The sequence below is a fragment of the Crocodylus siamensis genome, chromosome 3, assembly GCF_052110815.1.
Source record: "Crocodylus siamensis isolate JL-2025a chromosome 3, ASM5211081v1, whole genome shotgun sequence".
Taxonomy (NCBI): Eukaryota; Metazoa; Chordata; order Crocodylia; family Crocodylidae; genus Crocodylus; species Crocodylus siamensis.
Window position 1 is genome coordinate 240,559,883 of NC_143397.1, and position 19,764 is coordinate 240,579,646.

General features: G+C 45.1%; 1 protein-coding gene across 1 annotated transcript in view; it reads right to left on the reverse strand.

Moving 5' to 3' along the window:
• Positions 1 to 3,326: 3,326 nt before the first annotated feature.
• The window catches only part of ANXA13 (annexin A13), a 57,060-nt gene continuing 40,622 nt past the window's right edge, over positions 3,327 to 19,764 (reverse strand). Inside the window, exons 2-11 of the mRNA XM_090037713.1 lie at positions 18,629 to 18,681; positions 15,446 to 15,540; positions 13,287 to 13,457; positions 12,264 to 12,297; positions 12,094 to 12,173; positions 9,193 to 9,261; positions 8,917 to 9,018; positions 6,638 to 6,713; positions 5,048 to 5,160; positions 3,327 to 3,638 (exon numbers count right to left, since the gene is read on the reverse strand). Of these exons, the coding sequence (XP_089893839.1) occupies positions 3,519 to 3,638; positions 5,048 to 5,160; positions 6,638 to 6,713; positions 8,917 to 9,018; positions 9,193 to 9,261; positions 12,094 to 12,173; positions 12,264 to 12,297; positions 13,287 to 13,457; positions 15,446 to 15,540; positions 18,629 to 18,681 (913 nt within the window). The 3' untranslated portion in view covers positions 3,327 to 3,518. The remainder of the gene's footprint in view (positions 3,639 to 5,047; positions 5,161 to 6,637; positions 6,714 to 8,916; positions 9,019 to 9,192; positions 9,262 to 12,093; positions 12,174 to 12,263; positions 12,298 to 13,286; positions 13,458 to 15,445; positions 15,541 to 18,628; positions 18,682 to 19,764) is intronic.

Here is a 19,764-nt window from a genome sequence, read left to right on the forward strand (position 1 = left end):
TCATTCCAGCAGAATAGCTCCTTGGTTGCCTAACAAATTGTTCTGACCCCGCTGCCACTTCCCCTCAAACACAAATCTTGCTGAATTCCACCCATCTCCCCTTGCACGTAGCAATTTTGCATTCTACCAGTTCTGCTGATCCTTTTCTGCTGAAACTCTATCCACCTGATCTGTCTCATTGCCCTCTTGCTACTACATTATGCATCGTCTGCTTAGCTGATTAGCAAGCACAGCTCCACACAGCAACTCAAATCTTCAGCTGTTTCTTGCATTCATGCACAACACAGAACTGGCTTTTCCTCAGTTGGAATCATCAGATCCAGAGTCTGGACCTGACTTTCGTTCTGAATTTTGCAGGCTGCCTAGTGGCCCTGAGCTGAATAACTCAGCAAGTTGGTTTTGGATATGAAGCTCTAGTCTCCGAATTCAGGAGAGTTAGGGCTATGGCTTCTGACCTATTATGGAGGAAAGGGGCAAGATTTTTCTCTGTAAGATGACTCCACAAGCTTCATCGCCACCCCTCTGCTTATAGAACTCAGGGAAGAGTTTGACCCAAGAAGTTTGGACCTGATTTTTGACTGCTAGGTTTTGGTTCAGGCCAATCACTAGTTAGGAGGCGAGAGGTGGAAAGAGAAGCTGGAAATTTGGGATGCTTGAAAATAGAAACTTACACTTCATATTTAGGAACTTAAAGAAGAGGCTTGATTTTTAAGACGTGCTAAGGATCTGCAGATCCCATTGAGAGGTAATTTAGGCACCCAAATCTGAATATTTTAGAATTGCTGCTTAATCCTTAGCTCACCCCAACTTCTTCATGCCCACATGGAAACTTGCTATACTTATCCCAAAACTGCATCATCCACATGCTGGTATCTACCTGAACCTTCCTGGATTGGATGTACAATATGACCTGTAAATGATAAAAGAACCCTGGGAACATCAGGCACCTGAGTAATTATTTATGAATCTGTTTAAGGTCTCTGATTACAACAGGACTATCACAGCAGCAAGTATTAGGAACACTGCTGCACTCTTTCTGGATTCAATGAGTTTAAACGTCATTGCTAACGTCAAACATGGAAGCACACGGTTGACTTCAAATTAGGGAGCTAGTTCAGAGCCTCTTGAAAGTCTATTGAAAAACTGGCAAAATATTACCACATTCACTCATATCCAAGGCAACTTTGAATTTAAGACCACCCCCCAGTAATTAGATTCTACACATGGAAAAATTATCCATTGGTTACAGTTTTCTATGTATAAAACCTATTTCTTGGAGTGTCTTCTGAAATTTGCCCCTCCCCTTTGTTGAGGCAGAGAAAGCAGCGGTGGAGGTGGGGCAGGCAGCCAGATCCCCACCCCTTGCCATTATTGCCTGCCCTCCTGTGCCTGTTCCTGCCTCCCTCCATCTGTCCACTCTGCCACCTGCCCCCCCCCCCACTTACCTTCTGCTCTGGCCCTGGCCCCAGCCTTGGCCCTGCCTACAGGCCCACCTGGCCAGGTAGAGGCAGCATATCCAGGCTGGGCAGGTCAGGATCAGATCTGGAGCCAGAGCCAAAGGAGAAGGCAAGCAATGTAGGTGTGGGGGGGGATGGGGGTGCCTAGGCTGTGCAGTCTCCTCTGCTCTCCCCCAAGCCACACACTGAGGTCTACCCTCTACGCTCTGTGCCTCCCCTCACCGCATGTCTCCCCTGGCCCTCCCCCTCACTGTGCAGTCTCCCTTGCATTCCCCTTGGTGTGCGCCCCCATCTGTGCAGGAAAAAACCAACCTGGCATAGTGCAGGTGGTGGTGGCTTGGCCCCAACTTCGGCCCTGGGCCTGGAGTTGGGGTGGCAGCAGTTGTCTACTGCAACCACTATTGAATCCAAGATGAGGATCCCCCCCTGCCCCCCACCATCTTGACTCGGGGAGGGCACTCATCTTGGATTTGAATAAATACAGTAACTCTGTTAAATAATCTCATGATTATTTAACAGATTATTTAACCTTCTGGGTCTGATGCGCCATACTCTCCCTCCGTCCAAGGAGCCCTCCATACCTGAGCTCATCCCAGCCTCAGATACTAAGGCTCAGTGCTGTGACCTTGATATAAAAAGGAAGAGAGAGAAAGTTTTCCATTTCAGTGACTAGACTTCTAAATATCTATTGAGAATCTGGGTCAGACAGGCTTCATTCAACTTGCTTCAGAATTTAGTACATTGTGATAAAAAGTTGCACCCCACACAAACAAAATGCTCTAAGCTCATCTCTGAATCAGCCACTCAAGTTCCTTGTCCCCCTAGCCTTTCCTCCCTACCTGTTCTTTATTAGTCTCTGCTCTCTTACCTCTAACCTGCACCCTCTGTTTAACACGAACCCTGCACTGTGGATGCTTCCACCCCTTAGGTGGGAAGGTGCCGCCAGGAGTTTGTGGGGAGCACACCCATTTCTCTGTAGCACAGTAAATCTCCCCCATGCCAGCCAGCCTCACCTCATGAACAATGCAGAAGCAGGACAGGACCCTTCACCCATCTTCTCCCCCAGCTCCATTGTGCTGTTCTTGTCCAGGGGGTCTGGCTCCCTGCCGCTCTGCGTGCACTCCCGGGGGGAGGACAGACCCGTGCCCCCCCGATCTGTGCCTGGGGCAGGTGTGGGCTGTCTGCTGTGGGCTTGGGCTCCCTGCCCTGCTGCCCTCCCTCGTGGCCCAGCTGGTGTGACCCAGCGCTGCAGGGCACAGCGGAGTCATGTGGGGAAGCTCATTGCTGCTGTGACTCCATGCTGCCCTGGCAAGCCATCCCCTACACATGAGGGCTGGGGGACTGTGGGGGGAGTGAGGGGCACAAGCGGGGCCAAGGGGCTGTTGGGGGTGGGGAGTGAGGTGCCTCTTAATAATGGATTTTGGGGTTTTTATCAGAGAATTTGCATTTTTTATAAGGGAAAACCAGGATCCCTGCTTATGATATAGGACGGGGTGGCCAACCTGTGGTACACATGCGACAAGTGGCATGGGCAGCATCTGCAGGCAGCAGACCAGGGAGGTGACAGGCAGCTCAATGGCAGGCAGGGTCTGCCTATTTGCAGAGAGCTGAGCAGCAGATTGGGCAGACAAAGGGGACTGGAGTGGTACTCAGGGAAAAAGTGGGGCTAATTTGTGCTACAGCTTCCAGAAAGGTTGACTCCTACTGACGTAGGATATAAAGCAGAGGGAGTTAAGGAATGGTCTTCAGAACTCTATAGTGATATCAAGGGGATTGATGGCAAAATAGCTGAAGCCCCTTCTCATATTGCAAATAAAAAGAGGCCAAATTAGGTTTAGTTTTATAAAAGTTCTTTATTGCTTGAGGACATTTGTTGTGATAGGCTTAACATAAACCTCATGTCAAGCTAGCGCAATCATTACTTGGCCACATGTTCTTTAGCTGTAAAGAAAATAAACTGGATTGTTTTTTTTATTGCTAGTGCCCCATTTGTTTTGGACACTGCTTTTGAAACTAGTTCAAAAGGAGGTTTCTTCTCTCTCTCTCTTTCTGGGAGCAGCACTAGTGTAGCAGTGCCACCAGCAGCTTTCTGAGGTCCCCAGAGGTATCTGATTGGATGGCCTGAGCTAAAGAGCTGTTGTACAGTTGCTTGAACTTCTCCTTTATTGTTGGAAGGTCAATCTGATGAGAGACAGAAATAATCTTTAGAGGAGTGGATCTCTTTTGCTTAATACACTAGCACTTCCAAGGACAGTCTATAGTGCCTGATCCGAAGACCACTGCAATCAATGGAAAAACCCTCTTTGTTTTTAAATAAGTATGGATCGTCACCCTGCTGAGGAGAAGGTAAGGTAGGGGTGGGCAATTATTTTGGGTGGAGGGCCGCTTACTTAGTTTTGGCAAGTTATTGAGGGCCACATGACAGGCAGTCAGGGGCAAATAAGTATTAATTTTCTAAATTTTTAGGGGCCCCACGGATAGAATGGCCTGGCAGGCCGCATCCAGCCCGCGGGCTGCATTTTGCCCACCCCTGAGGTAAGGTCTAAATCTCTGAGCACATTTAGCTCCCACTTGCTATTTGGACTTGCGGTATGTTTCCACACCACCAGGCAGAGGGCTGGCACTGGTGTGTGCTAACTCACATCCCCAAAGCAGTATAGTCGTGTTAGCACAGTTCCAAGGAAATCTCCACTGAAATAGGGTGCATCACGCTAACTGGGCTACGCTGCTTCCAGTACCATGCAGACATACCCTTGCTACCAGGAGTAGAATTTAAAAAAATCAATAATATCCCAGTAATAAACAGCTTTCTTTTTGTAAAGTGCAGAGCACCAGAAGGTATGTACTACCCTATGAAAGAAGCGCCAGTGACATGGGCCCTGACTACTGGGGGTCTCAAAAATGTCATGATTGGATCACATCTTCATAGAGAGATTGTCTTGGACTAACACCAACCCTCTTGCTTGGGTCACATGGATATCTCCTCCCCTCCCATTCCCAGCCAAGGAGACCACCACTTCTTCCATTCATGACCGAACATCTCTGTGGCAACAATAGCCATTGCTTACATAGATGAGACACGGAGGCAGTGTTTATAGATCTGAACTGCCTTGAATATGTTCTGAGCTTTTTGAAGAGACTCAGCCACAGTTTCCTTTGACTCCTAATCACCCCCCCTCCCCGCCTCCATCCGTTCTGTGTCTGTCAACGGGGACAGACAGCACCATATGACTCCTTGGCCATTCCCAGTTTGGGAATTGCCGCCTTGTTTTTAGTTAATAAGGATTTTATTTTTTTAAAATCTCTTTGGGATCAGGTGACTCATCTCCCAGAGGAGCAATGGTGGCCATTGCTCATGTGCTTTTTTTTAAATTTCTTTTAAAAACGTAAACAGATTCAGTGTCAAAGCTCTACTCAATGATATGGATGTAAAACCAGACTGTGACTGCTGAAGTCAATAGAGCTGCGTAGGATTTAAACTGCAAAATAGACTGATTGAGAGAGGAATGTGGCCCAGCTATTTCTGTTTCTCTAAGTTTACAATTATCCACTGGAGGATTTGGGAGTTTTCAGATCCCAGAGTGTCTTACCTCAGCCCTAGTCACGAGGATGCGAATCAAAGTCTCCTCATCGGTTCCTGTTCCTTTCATTGACTCATGTAGACATGTAGCAAAGTAGCCTGGGCAATCTTTGGCACACCTCACTAAAGAGGGAGAGCAGTAGGAAGTTTTAGCATTTCATGTTTCACATTCCTTATAGGAGGAAGAAAGTAACAGATTTGTTAAGGAAACCTAGAAATCCGCCTTGTTTGTATCCACTTAGATCGTGGATGTCAAATTCACCTGGGGCCCTGGGTCAGGTCCAGACCATGGAGCTCCTTGTGGGCCAGATCCAACCCAGGGCATGTGGGCTGCTGTAGTGGCAGCAATAGTTGTGTGGAGTCTGGTGGGAGTGCAGGGTGTGGTGGTGGCAGGGGCAGAGGAAGGGGAAGAGCCAGTGCTGGGTTGGACGGAGGCAACGGTGGGCAGTGCAGGGTCCAGTGGCAGCTGGGGGCAGCTCAGGGTCCATCAGGGTGGGGGCAGTTGCAGGTCTGGTGCTCGGGGTCCATCAGGGGTGGGGGCGGTTGCAGGTCTGGTGCTAGTGGGAGCACAGGATCCAGTGGCAGCGGAGGCAGCAGGAGCATGGGGTCTGGTGGCATGGAGCCAAGCTTGCTGTCAATGGCCATGCCCACCAGGGCCAAGTATCCCAACTTTCAGTGCTCTCTGGTAGACCAGTGGCCCAGATATTGGCCCAGGGAGCCTTTTTATGGCCCATGGGCCATGTTTAACACTCCTGCCTTAGAAAAATAATTGGAGGGACTGTGAAGATGAAAGCTGTCAACAGACATCTCATTAAAAGCAGTCTTGATTGTTCCAAGTTAAAACCTGAGGATAAGCACAGCCCTTTCCACATGAACCCTTCCAAGCTGTATAGCTGCTCTGTGGGCAGGGGGAGCACAGGTTGACAGTTTTGTCTCTGGGATGACTGGCAGTTAACTTGAATGAGCTGCTTTTAACTTAGAGGTATACAGCTTTGTCCCAGAAAAAAGTGTTAGTATATTTTATCTTGCATACTTTACAGGTATATAAAACTGGGCAATGGACTGGTAGGATCCTGGGAGAAAAGGCTTGCAAAAATGTGGTCTGTTTACACTTGAAGGTAATTTTCTGTATAGTGTCTGGAGAAGCACAGGAGCCTAAAAGTGAATATGTATATTACTCTACTCAGGTAATATGTTGTATGTGGATAAACCATAATGCTAAATACATCAATGCCAGCACAGAAGGGCTGGAAATGCTAATGGTCTGGAGTGAAAACGGAGCCCTGATTTTTATTCACTTGGATCCTTTGGAATTATTCTTGTTGCCCATCAACTGCTGAGCCAGAGGGCATCACTGTCACTTCTCTTTTTTAGATCCAGGTCTGGGAAGCCTATGTAGGGCCTTAGTGGAGTTTCTTGCTCCCTTTACAACCGTGGAGTCCAAGTTGGTATTGAAAGCCAATTCCTGTGTCCCTCAGAGATTTCAGTCTAGTGCTAACTAAACAGATGCCACCATGTTTGTACATAGGACCAATGGTAAGGTCAAATGAGGATGAAAACTAGAGAAAAAAAATCTTTTGATTTGTTTTTTCTGTCTTACCAAGTGTGAGATAGGACTTCTCTAGATCTCCAGATGTTTCACTTTTAATGACTTCTTCAATATCTTTCCCATGCAGCTAAAGAAACAATGAAACAAATTCATTAGGAGAGTTAATGGCTGTGCAGGGTTATCCGACTAGCAAAGAACCAGCACTGAATTTCTGTGCAGATGGCACTTCACATGCCAAAAAAATGACTTAGGTAAGAATGGTCCTTTTCACGGCTTTCAAGATACAACTGTCCTTTAATTCTCACAGAAGGGCAAATGGCTCTAGCTGTATCAGAGGATTGGATCCTTAGCTGGTATACATGTTCATAGCTCCACCACATCAGTGCGCTGATTTTTCATCAGGTGGCACAGAATCTGTCATGTACTCTGAAACAGTGCTGGTGTCCAATAAGTCTAACAATGAATCATCCGATAGCTTTCTTCTTGGGGAGAATGACAACGAAGAGAGATTGTTTGAGCTTTCCCTAGCTCTAGCCAAGGATTTAGAAGGTTCCCAGACTGTCCAGGTACATTTTGGGCTATGGTGCTTTATCAGGCACAAGAAGTTTTGTAACCTTTGCTTTTTGGGTCCACACAGTTTTGAGTTCTGCTCAGGTTTTGTATCATGCTGTCCAAGGGAGGGCGCTGTCCAAGGGAAGGGGAAGAAGAGCCTAACACCTTAAAATATAAGCCATACTCACTTTTCTGAATTAAAGAAAATACTCTCTTTGCAAAAAAAGGAGATAATTTCCCCAGGACCTACTTTGCTGGTTGGAATCTCAATATTCCCCTGCTCTGCACTATCTACAGATGCTGGAGATGGGCAAAACTTGGCAGTGTTTTTAGGTTTAAATTTGCAAAAAATGGGGCTTGATTTGGATATGGTCTTATTTATCTGAACTCCACCAATAGACAGCTCACGCTTAGTGTTTGGACACATGGTTGTAGCCTTGGCCCACTGCTATTTCAAATACAGTTGGGCAGGATGTGGATGGGTTGGTTTGGGAAATCTGATCTGTCTGGCTTTTGTTAAATCCCAAAGCCAGGGTATTTTGGATAGGAGGCTCATTTATCTGAACCCCTGGAGATGGAGCCATCATAGGGAAAGAGTGTCAAATAAATGGCTCGGGGTTTCTTTTTTCTCCATCCACAAACCAAAGTTTGGAGAATATTATGAATATATGTCCAACTTCTTTTCTTACCAGTGTTTTTTTTCCATCTGCAGAGTCTGTGGTTCTAATTATGTGCTGAACATAGAATAAGTTTAGGGAATAAATACAAGTTCTCTGTCTTATTTATGATCAGGCCTTCAAACACATTGACACTTCCACTTTTTTTTTAGAAATTTAAATCAACAAGACCCTAAATACTCCAAATGATGGAGTACCTACTACTTCTCTAGGGGGACATTTCCTGGGACATTTCCCTTGTCTAATGCATCTAATTGATAGGGTAAGAGGCATTCATTTGTGAGTGCTTTGTAAAGACCAATGAACATTGTCTAGACAAGCCTGAAATTCATTTTGACCATATAAAACCAATGCTCCTTACAGAGTGCTGATGTTTTGGCTCTACATTGCAGTAGCAAGAACAGAGCTGCTATGGTCTCAGTGGCAGCTACAGATAGGATTAACTCGCAAAGTTTAAATCAAAACATTCTCAATATTCAGGGCCGTGTGCTGATGAGGGTTTCATTCGCACCCCCCCTCTAACAGAGATATATTCTGAGAGAAAATGTTTTTATTGGTGTACTTCCTTCCACCTAGTCACCTGAAGCAAGCCATCTTACCAATTCCAAACAAGGCTTAAGGAAAAGAGGTCGATTTTGTTATACTGGAGAAGAGCAAGAGCCAGCAGGTGAGAGACCTTCTCTTCTGAACTCTCTTTTATGGAGGCTGAAAGATCAGGATGAGAGGTAGGTTTCTACTTACCAAGGTTCTGCTTCAGATTAGGAGAGAAGGAGGGAAAACCACCCCTTGGCAGGTGTCTCTCGTGACATTGCTATGAGACTGGGGAAAGGTCACCCTCCTTTTCATTCCCAGAATTGTGAGAAGGACAGAACAACCTTCAAACTTACTTTTCTGGAGCTTATGGGGCAGGTCACTAAAAGTCAATGGAGTAACACCCATTACATCAGTTGAGGATGTTGTATTTACATATGTTACTAGATATTTGCAACCAGTGTTTTAAATGACAGATAAAGGCTTGTATGCTCCAAATGTAATTTGTTCCAGCAAGCTATTTCTCGGCTCCAAACTCTGTAATACATAGCAAAGAACAAAAGAGCTTACCTTTTCATAGGCCTGAAAGGTAGCTCTCAGCTGCTTGACATTTCTCTTTGCTAAAACATCATTGAAAGCCAGTTCCTCTGTCCCCCAGCGGCCTTCCCCTGCCTGAAAGATTGAATGGTAGTACTAACATGTGGCAGTATTATTTAAAAATGTATCACTGAACACAACAACTCCAATTCCATTGTCACCCTAACGTTACCTTGGTGTAATGCCTTAGCAACACCATGGAAAAAGGTGACCTCTGACAGTTGGGTATTTCTCCATTCTTGTACTTACTTCATATAGATTTTTAGCATCTTGCTCAGCGAGCTCTGCATTGATGTTCTGCTCTTCATCTCTATCAGCCTGTAAAAAGTGAGACTGGGTTACAAAGAGGAAATGCTGATCCCTGGTAACAGAATAGAGGGTTTTCATTTTAGCTGCTTGCAGGCTGATTCATAGCAGTATTTCTGCTGCCATCTACTGACCATTGTCCATACCACCTGAATCCCCTTCCATTTACCAGGCTTTCTAGTTCTATTGACTTATTCACCAGTTCTATTCACCAGAGCGCCCCAAGGGATGACGAGGTCGAACGGTCACAAACTTCTGCAAGACCGTTTCAGGCTGGACATAAGGAAGAATTTCTTTACTGTCCGAGCCCCCAAGGTCTGGAACAGTCTGCCAGCAGAGGTGGTTCAAGCACCTACATTGAACACCTTCAAGAGTAAATTGGATGCTTATCTTGCTGGGATCCTATGACCCCAGCTGACTTCCTGCCCTTTGGGCAGGGGGCTGGACTCGATGATCTCCCGAGGTCCCTTCCAGCCCTAATGTCTATGAAATCTATGAAATCTATGACTTCAGTGTAAACCCAGACAGAATCTAGCCCCATAGCTTTGCTGTACCGGGGAGACATTAATTAGGACCCATATCCTGTTTCCTACAAAATCAGTGCTAAATCTGTTGCCTCAGGAGCAGGTGTAAAGATCCTATAATTCACTTAGAGTTATGCAGTGTGTATCAGGGAACCAGAAGCTCCTGCTACTTTAAGAGAGAGACTGCAGCAGACATGTCCCCAGGCAGCTGAACATAGGCTAGCTGCAGAAGAGTGGGCAGCTAGGGATCTATAGGCTGCAAGTGCTTACTGCATGGCTCACTGCCCAGCAATAAGACAGTAGGGCAGAGCAGGGGAAGGCAGCAAAGGAGCACTGTAGCCTAGCTGCAGGAACAGCAGGAAGCTGTGCAGTAACCTGGGAGGATACACCTGTGGCCCACCAGAGGAACACCTGACTGGAAAAGGAGGAGCCCAGGGAATAGAAATGCAGGTTCCTGAGGCAGACGGGCAATGCAGCCCTGAGCTGTCCTGCCAGCTCCGGCTGGTAGAGAGTGGAAGCTGCAGCCTGGGTCAGGTACTCCCAGGGGCTAAGGGGGCCAGTTACTGGGGAGACGGCTTTTGCAGTGCACGGTGACCCAGAAGCAGGGGCTTTGAGTGCTTGTGTTAGAAGTGGTTGCTTGCATTTCTGTTCTGTTTTTAAATCGGAGGATCAAGCTGTGGATGTAGGGGCAGATTGGAGGCCATCTACCAGGTGCCTGGGGCACGTGGGGTTTCAAGCCCTGTAAAGGGGTGAGAAAGAGTGGGAGCAAGACAGCATGCAGCCAAGAGGGCCAGAGCCTGAGCCCTGCAAGTGAGAGGCAGGGGGAAGGCTAGAGCCGAGAGGGCCAGAGCCTGTGTCCCGAGGGAGAGGCACAACAGAGAAGAGACTGAGGCTCAGAAGCTGAGCTAAAGCAAGTCGGCCTGGGCTAGAAGTCTGCAGCTAAAGCAAGCAAAGGTTAAGGCCAAGAGGACCTGAATCCTATATAGCCTGTACTGAGATCAAGAGTAATACCCAGGAGGCATGTGTGTGGCTATGGGGAAAGCCAGAGGCCATGATTAACACCCTTAAGGTGATGCCTGAGGGGAAGTCTGGTGTGGGACTCAAGTGGAGAAGGAAGTGGACTGAGGGTTACTTTGGGGCCCTGGGGCAGCCTCCCTAAAGGATGAGCATATCCATCAAGGTGTGGCAGGCGAGATGAACAAGGGAGGGTACTCTGAAGATCCAAGGTGAGGCAGGGAAAACTTGGCCACCAGAGGGTACCATGGCCATCCTCGGGGCTAGAGCCTGCTACAAGTGCTATAGCCTCCCAAGTCATCCATCACTCTCTAGAACAGCATTGCTCAACCAGTGGGTTGCGACCTAAAAGTGCATTACAAGAATATATGAAAGGGTTGTGAAAAAACTTTTAAAATGGATCAACAAACATTAAAAATGGATTCTCTTTTAAAGGAGAAAAACATGGGAAACATGGCTTTTCCCTTGCAGGCTGGCAGAGTTCCAGCCTGCAAGGGGCTGCTAGGGTCCGTCCTGCCCCACGCACTGGGGAACTAGGGCCTGGGGGCAGGGGCAGAAGGTTGGGAGTGAGGAGAACTGCTCTAGGACATAAACCATCCTTGTGCCGGTTGTGAGACCTCCTAGGGAGCCTGGAGGAATGTCTGTTACCACTGCTGGTTTAAAGAAAGATTTCCAGTACTTCTGGTAAAGTACCACCACTGTGGAGTTGGATGTCCCTTGATGTCATTAATGTGCCCCTCTAGTGTTCCTGGTTAGAAGTGCATCAGCACAGTTCCCTAACACTTGCATTTTTAGTGTTACCTGAAGCCTGTACTATAATTCTTAGTAAAAATATCAACACAAGATCTATGACTATTCTTTTGTTTGATCTGTTCCCCTTTCCATGTACTGCACCTTTCCACTCCTAAGTAGCTCTCACAGACGCGTTAATTCTTTTTTTTTTTCTGTGTCATAACTCTAAAATAAATTATAAGCTCATTTAGACTGGGACTTTTTTTACAGTGTTTTAAACACCTGAAATTAGTTCAGCATTCTAGGCATTACAACAACCCAAATGATGATACAATTAATAATGCTAAATACAGTATCTTCAGTGTATTAGGACTTGTAGATTAACTTTGTATTTTTCCAGTACCCATTTAGTTATGGTGCTAGATTATGTTTGAAGACCATAGGCTTTGATGTTTTGTGGATTTTAATGTGAGAAACCTATGTACAAACTACATGTTTACATTTTTATCATATATACACTGAAGAAAACATTGTTTTGGAGTTTGGCATGTAATAGAAATAGTCTAACCCATACCTGTAGCACAGAAACCAGTATTGTCCTTAGTGAGCCACTTGTGTCACTTTTAACATCGGACTCTAGGTCCTGCTCAAAGACTATTAAGAAAGAAGCATGTAAGATTTCATGTATGGATAAAGGCTGATAGATCATCTTTAAAGAGTATTTTAAACATAAATATTACTTACGCCTTTTGTAAGCCTTCTTTATCGCTTCAATTTGCTGGGATAAGCAAGCAAACAAACAAACAAGAAAGGTTAGTAATATGTCCATATTGCTTGGGGTTTTAGATGCTTCAATGATGAGATTGGAGCCCAGATAAAATAAGGATATTGAATAGGGATCACACAGTGGGCCAGGCCCTCACTCTGATGCAGTTCTGATTTAGAAAATCCCCTAAGAGCATGTTTAAATCCACCCTTATTCAGGATAGCACTTAAACACCTGCTCAGCATTATCCATATGTATAAGTCTTTTTGATTTCAGTGATGCTGAACTGCTGTTCTAAGGAGGGTCATGTTCCTGAACTGGACCTTTCAGCTGCTCCGAATGATGCCTAGGATTCTTACTGTTGCCTTAAGCAGGGGATTCCATCAGTAGAAACGCCTCTGTGTATTTTAATGTCAGATGTCTCCATCAGGCAACTCACTCCCACTCTTTCCTGAAGGAGGTGTGTGTTAGAAAAGTAGGTGCCAACTTTCTTGCCTGATGTGTCACAAATTAGCCCCCTCCCCTGGTTGTCTCTTTTATCCTCTTCCTCTGCCTCTGCTTTCTGTTCCTTGCCCTGCATTTCCTACCCTGCATGCTGTGTTGCCCTCTATTTCCTTCCCTAGCTGCCACATAGGGCACTATTTCCTGCACTGTGTGCTGCCTGTCCCACCACGTGCTGCTGCCCATGCTACTTGTGGCACATGTGCCACAGATTACTATGTCTGCATTAGAAGGTAATGAAGATAGTGAAGGAGCACTACTTTTGCACTGATGGGACTCAATGCAATATTCTTTATCTAACTACATTGTATTTGGTGCCATTTCCTTAAGAGCAATGTTGGTGACATGTGTATGACAGACTCTGTTGGGCTGCAGCCACTAGCAAGAAATGCACCCCTGTGCTTTTCAGGTATGCCGTATCATCCTCTAGAGGGTGATGGTGATGGGCACAAACTGGTGTGCTTGAGCTGACATATAACAGTGGTGGGAAATTCACCAACCTGATTGGTCCTTGTGCAGAGAATCTCGATCAGTAGTGACTCATCAGTGCCACCGCCTTTCATCGCTTTCTGAAGCTCTCGGGCTTCGTATTCACAAGGAAGACCTAACAGAGCCAGTGCAGTCTTTTCAAAATTCCCACTGAGTTCTCCTTTCAGCACCTCTTCCAAATCCTAAGAGCAGATCCAGAAGGGTTAGTTCCAGAGCGGGGGGGGGGGGGGGGGGGGGGGGGGGGGGGGGGGGGGGGGGGATCTGCATTTTTGCTTCTGCAGGAAATTTCACAAAGGATGTTCTCTTCTGAAATGGAGCAAAACGGTTAAAAAAATCTTGCAAAATTAAATCCATCCAAATTATTCTTCGGGTTGATTGAAATAATTTATTTAAAGACAAGGAATCATTCCATTTCAAATTTGACATGTTTTATATTATGCAATATAAAATAGTCAAAAAGTGAAAGGAAAAAATCATTTTGATGCAGAAGAACTGAACAATTTTGCTCTGAAAAGGCCGAAATACAGTGTTTTGATTCTATCAAAATACTTTAAAATTTTTTTATTAGAATCAAATTTTAGCAAAATAAATGTGTTTCTAGGAATGGAGAATGATTTATTTGGAGAAATCAGCATATTCTGATGGAAAAATATTTAATTTGGAAAATTTCTGATTAGCTCTTGTTGATTCATATCATTAAAAATCCCTGGAAAATGTTATTTATAAATTTTAGATCTTTGGTAAATGAAAAGTAATGTTTATGGTTGCCTTTAATGATCTGTTTTAAGCGATTTGACAATGACTGATTCCTGTGCTATAGGAAGTCTTTCACAAATTCAGACCAAAGAAAAAGAAATGTACTTTTAAATCTATGGGGCTTGAATCCCCTTTCACTTTCAGCAATGTACATCAACAGTCATGTTACTGAAGTCAAAAGACTCACATCAGTGTAAAAGTGCTGTTAAGTGAAAGCAGAACTGAGATGTACAGCTCTGTGGCTTGAGCTGAAACTGCTTGCTACAATCTCTCAAGAGACTCATGCTGTACAGGCAAGCTTGATGTCTCCCAAAAGTGACAAACACCCCAAATGTTGGGTTGGTTATGAATTTCTGAAGTCTATGTTGTCATAACTGTGATGTGTCATGATCTGATAATTTCAGAATCCATGGAAAATGCTTTAAATATGAACTATGGAACATTTTTTCTTGTCCTTAAGAAAATTTTGTCCTGGCAAAATTTTTACTGCATTCACTTTTGACCTATAGGTGGATTTTGGGGCCCAGTGCTCCCACCCTTCCTGACATTGATTAATGACTTGATCTGCAGGTGGACCTTAATTGACCACTAATTTAAGGCCAGCTGAATTCAGTCTTTTCCCCAAAGTAGTGTTTTGAGAGTAGTGTGTCCCTAAAGTATCTTTCTCATCTCTAAATTCCTCAGGCAGCTAGTCCTTCCCTTCAGCACCGAAGTACCAAAACAAACTTCTGACATTTTGTACTGTATTTGGTATCCAAATTTTGCACTAATGTAAATCAGAAGTCCATCAGTTTAAGTTAATACAATTACACCTGGGTAAAACTGGCATAAATGAGATCAAAGAAGTCTCTCTGACTCTGCATTGCCCTCAAAGGGATTTCTGAAGGGAATTTCCATTCCTACTTTCAGTGCATTTTTTACTCTCTGTTTCATGCATTCAGGCTCTGCTGAATTTTAGATCAAATGTTTTAAATTGGTAAAGGCTAATTTCCATTAACCAAGCAGTCTATGAGGCCCAAGATGATTAATTTGAAATGATTACAGAGTCATAAATTAACTCCTTAATTCTGTACCTAGATGAGTTGCTATGTATATAGAATTATCCAAAGGGGAGAAATGTAGAGGCACATTTCTGAACCCAGAGCACTGGGTTCAAAATAAGCCATGGCAGCAGCAATTGAGACCCTTGAAGTGTGGGCTTGAGCCTCCCCAAGAACAGCTGAAGGCTGTTCCTAAATAGCCCAGTTGTAAATAGTTATCTGAATAGTTGGACTGAAGGGTCAAAGGCAGATGGATAGCAATACTATCCACATCACTCCCTTCTGTCCCATTGGCTACAGGAGACGGTGTGTCTTACCTATGCTAGCCCCATGTACCTTCTAGGCTAGGTGGCCCATGACTGACTGTGAAATACCTTGCTATACATGGTTTTGTACTTCTCTTTCACTTGTTGCCTTTGCTCTGATGATCGACTGGACAGAATTTCAATAATTGTCTTTTCATCTGTTCCTAAAAAGAAACAGAAAAAAAAAGTTAATGAAAAAAAAGAAATCTCTCAGATTTCATTCCTGCAGAGGGAAGAAAAGAAGGCCAAGCACCATCTCTTCTAATTAGAAGAACATTTACTTTGGAAAGTCTGCTCGTGTTGACAATAGCTTCTTCTAGTGCCTAACAGTTACAACAATTACTCTTATTTTACAGCCAGTTCCAGTGTTCAGAACATGAAGTGAAAGTGCCAATGCTATTTCAAGCTCAGCTATTATTAAGAGGTGCAGACAAAGGCATAGAAGGGCAGCATGGGGCAGTGCCGGCTCCTGCTGCGCTGATTCCAGCAGCCGGGTCAATTGCCAGGGTGGCAGCAGCTGCTTTTGCATGGTCCCCCCCAAAGGTAGATGCTGTCTGTCTCAGTTATGCTCCTGGGCACAGATCTCATGTTTCAGGGTAAAACTACCCTTGCAGTAGCAGGACACTGGCTGCTACTGGCTGCCTGCTTTTCCTCTGGCAGGTTAGAGTGCTATGTTGTGTGTCTATATGACAACCCTGACTGTGCAGTCTTAGTAATAGGTTAGACAACATTTTGTATGGATGGTTTGGACAGGGGTTGGACTGCCTTAGGTGGGGGGTTGGACTAGATGACTTCCAGAGGTCTCTTCCAGTCCTACTTTTCTATGATTAACCCTTCAAGAATAAGGAAGGAATTTTACCCAGTAAGGCACTGAAGACGTAGCTGGGTGTATTAACTGTTGCGTTTGGAAATTAGCCTACTTGGAAGGACCAGTTATTGACTGCTGCTGGAATCTGGTTATCATTATACCAGTGGTCTGATCCAGCCCAGCATAGCTTGTGAGAAGTTAACCTTTTTAAGTCAGTGGCAAAAAGCTCATTGACTTCAGTGAAAGTGGGATCAAGCCTACAGCAGTGTCAATCTTTGCTCTTTTACAGCTAGACCTACAAAAGGATTTAAGTTCCTGACTGTCACTTCAAGAACCTGAATCCAGAATTTAGATCCTCAAAATCTCCATGTAGCAACCTGCTAACTCTGTAGGTATCTGAGTTCCCTCAGTGCCATATGCCATACTCCTGGCTCACAATGTCAGAGCCAGGGGGTTGTGAGCATGGATACTATCATCAACACACCAAGGTTGGGTGAGAAATGAAGAAAGGTAAATGCAAGGCAGATAAGAAGAGAGGAGCAAGGGGAGAAAGTTACAGTGGCAAGAAAAGAGCCAATAATGTTTTGACATAGAAAGGAACAGCTGCGACAGGGTGGGGAGGCAGCATCTGAGGATCTGCCATTTTTACTTACGTTTCCTATCTGCTGCTATGATCCTACACGTTGCTAATACAGTCAGAGTACCATCAATGTCCAGCCTACCTAACAGAAAGCTTTGCCTATACCAGTGACATTGCCTTGGAGCAACGGTGAGTGGATCTCTCAGGAACAGCTTGATAACAAGAATGACTTTAAAAGAGTTAGCCACTAGGAAAAATGATTGTCTCACCCCTTTCAAGTGCTTTTAATTCTCCTTCCCTAATTGAAAGAAAACTCGAGGTCTGCAATAAACACCACAAAGGCAACTCACTAAATAGTTACCTCATCCTGCATGGTTCCCTGTCTGTGCTCTGTGTGCAGATGTTTGTGCTAAACAAAGATGCTCGCATCCATTCGCCAGTGTTGGTGGCACTCCAGCCAGCAGGCTAATGATCTGGGATGTAAGCTTTAATGACATCACTAGAGAGAGATCATTTTAATCATGTGCTCCAGCGCATTGTATAATTGCACCCAATTGCATGAGTCATCGTTAACTTGAGCTGGAGGGGAAGATGTTTAATGTATTTGTAAAGGGCACGTAAGTCAATGAGATGGAGACAATGGTGAAATGTCGGCAAGGCACCAAAGGGATCATGTGTCAGGTGAAGTGAGCTCGCTGCCTCATGCCAGCCAGCAGTGACTTATTGTTTCCTCATGCCTCCTCTGTCTGTATCCACCAGTGATCTCTTTTCTTAAAACACAGCCTGTGAGCTCTTTGAGGCAGGGACTGCCTTTATCGTCTGTGCCTAAATAGTACATATGCAGTGGGAACCTAGTCCTGAACAGAGCTTCTGGGTGCTATAGATACAATAAATAGATGATAACAACAAAGATAAATAAAATATCTGTATTTAGAAGCATTTGACTCATTCCCATCTGCACATGGATGCTGGCTAGATAGTCAGCAAAGAACAAGGATATGGGATTAGGTTTAATAGTTCCTGGTTAAAAGCCTAAGAGTAGGTCAGAAGCATTGTTAGACACGGTGGTGCTTTGTCACTGCACCCAGCTGGTGTGGAGGCATTTCCTCCATGTGGCTGTCTTGGTTGGAGGATTGGTTAAGGAAGACATGTCCCTCAAATTCAGGCGTCCTAGATGGCTGCCAATGTAGCCTACCCCTTATGCCAGCACTGCAGCAGAACAGTTCATATTTTCCAGCTCCCTTAGCTTGCCCTGATCAGCCAGTCTGCTACTGCTGTTATCAGGATTGGCAACTTGATGGGTTTATTGCAGTAAAAAATGCCAGCTTCACCTTACTCCCTGGGTGAAAGCCACACTTAACATACCAGGGATTGATTTAAAGCCCAACTCTGTGAGATGCCAACTGGCTTCTCTGTCTGATTACTTTAGTGGAAGCTAGAGGTGGTCAGAAGCTTAGGGGAAGTGCTAAGGACTTCCTCAGATTGGCCCTGTAAGGAGGACAGAGTACTGGGGGAGGAACATTTGTCTTGATTGGTTGGTGATTTCCTTCTTCATCATTGGGTCAGACAGGAACCTGATGTGGACTAATTATGTATAGATATTAAATGAACAGCTAGTATACATCCTAAGGGGGCATATTAATACTGCATATTAAATGCTTATAAACTGTTTTATATTGTATCTATATGATGCTGTGTGAGTATCTAAATTCATGTATACACAGAGGGTATGGTATGTGAACTTTAGGGTTCATAGAAAGCTGAAACATTAACTCTGGACCGATCAAGCCACCTGTTTTGTTCCAAGCTTGTACTTGGGCTCATGGGGTTTTGTCCTTTATATTAAAAACAAGAGCATTCTTACCCATCCCTTTGCAAGCTTTGTGTAGTTTCTTGGCATCCTGTTCTGCATCAAAACTGTGACGGTGTCGTATGGTTGACTAGAAAAGCAGAGACAACAGTAAATGGAAAATAATTCAGCAGTGAGCTGTCTGCACTGTATTACATGGAATGTGGGCCAGAGTGGGTTTGATGGCCATCTGATATTTATTCATAATGTTTTGACTCACTCCTTACCTACACAGAACTCCTACTGACTCAATCAGGTATACTGATTGAGAAAAAACTGAGGGCTAGAGTATACAGATCTTACCAGTAAACCCTTGCACAAATGGTTCCTTCCAATTAATGAGATTATTTATAGCACGAAAAAAATGATCACCAGTGTACACACTAGCTCTGAGGGAGATCTTGAGGATCTAGCCTAGGGTTGTCCAACTGGTGGACCCTGAGGTCCTACCCAGCCACCACTTCCCCCACTATTCTGGCTGCAACAGTAGCTGGAGTCTCTGGGCTTCACTTAGCTCCTTTTGGCTTTTGCTTCCTGCACCAGCCCCAGAAGGTGCCATGGCAAGCTGGAGCCACTGGTTCTGGAGGAGCCCACAGCACAGTGCAACAGGCTGGCCGGGAGGGGAGGGGGGGCCTGCCTGTACATGCAGTGTAGCGGTGAAGAGTGGGGCTACCCACTGCATGGAGGCAACGTTGGGGGTCTGCCTGAGGCTCATGCTGTTGTTGCCTGTGCAGTGTGTGTCCCCTGCTTGTGTGGCCCAGGTGGGCCCCAGCTGCTTACATGCATGACGGCCCTAATCTAGCCCATGATAAAATGAAAAATAAATGCACCTATTTAAACATCCATTCTTCTGTGGATAACCTGAGCTCAGATCCACTGAAGTCAAACCACAGAGGCTTAGTCCTGCAATGGTTACTTCTACAGATAGTCCGTTTTCATGGCAATAATTTTATGGATCTCACTGGAACTGCTCTAGTAAGTAAAGCAGGGGTGAGCAAAATGCGGCCCGCCAGGCCATCCCATCTGGCCCGCAGGACCCCTAAAAAATTTAGAAAATTAATATTTATCTGCCCCTGGCTGCCTGTGATGCAGCCCTCGATGGCTTGCCAAAACTCAGTAAGTGGCCCTCCCCCCAAAATAACTGCCCGCCC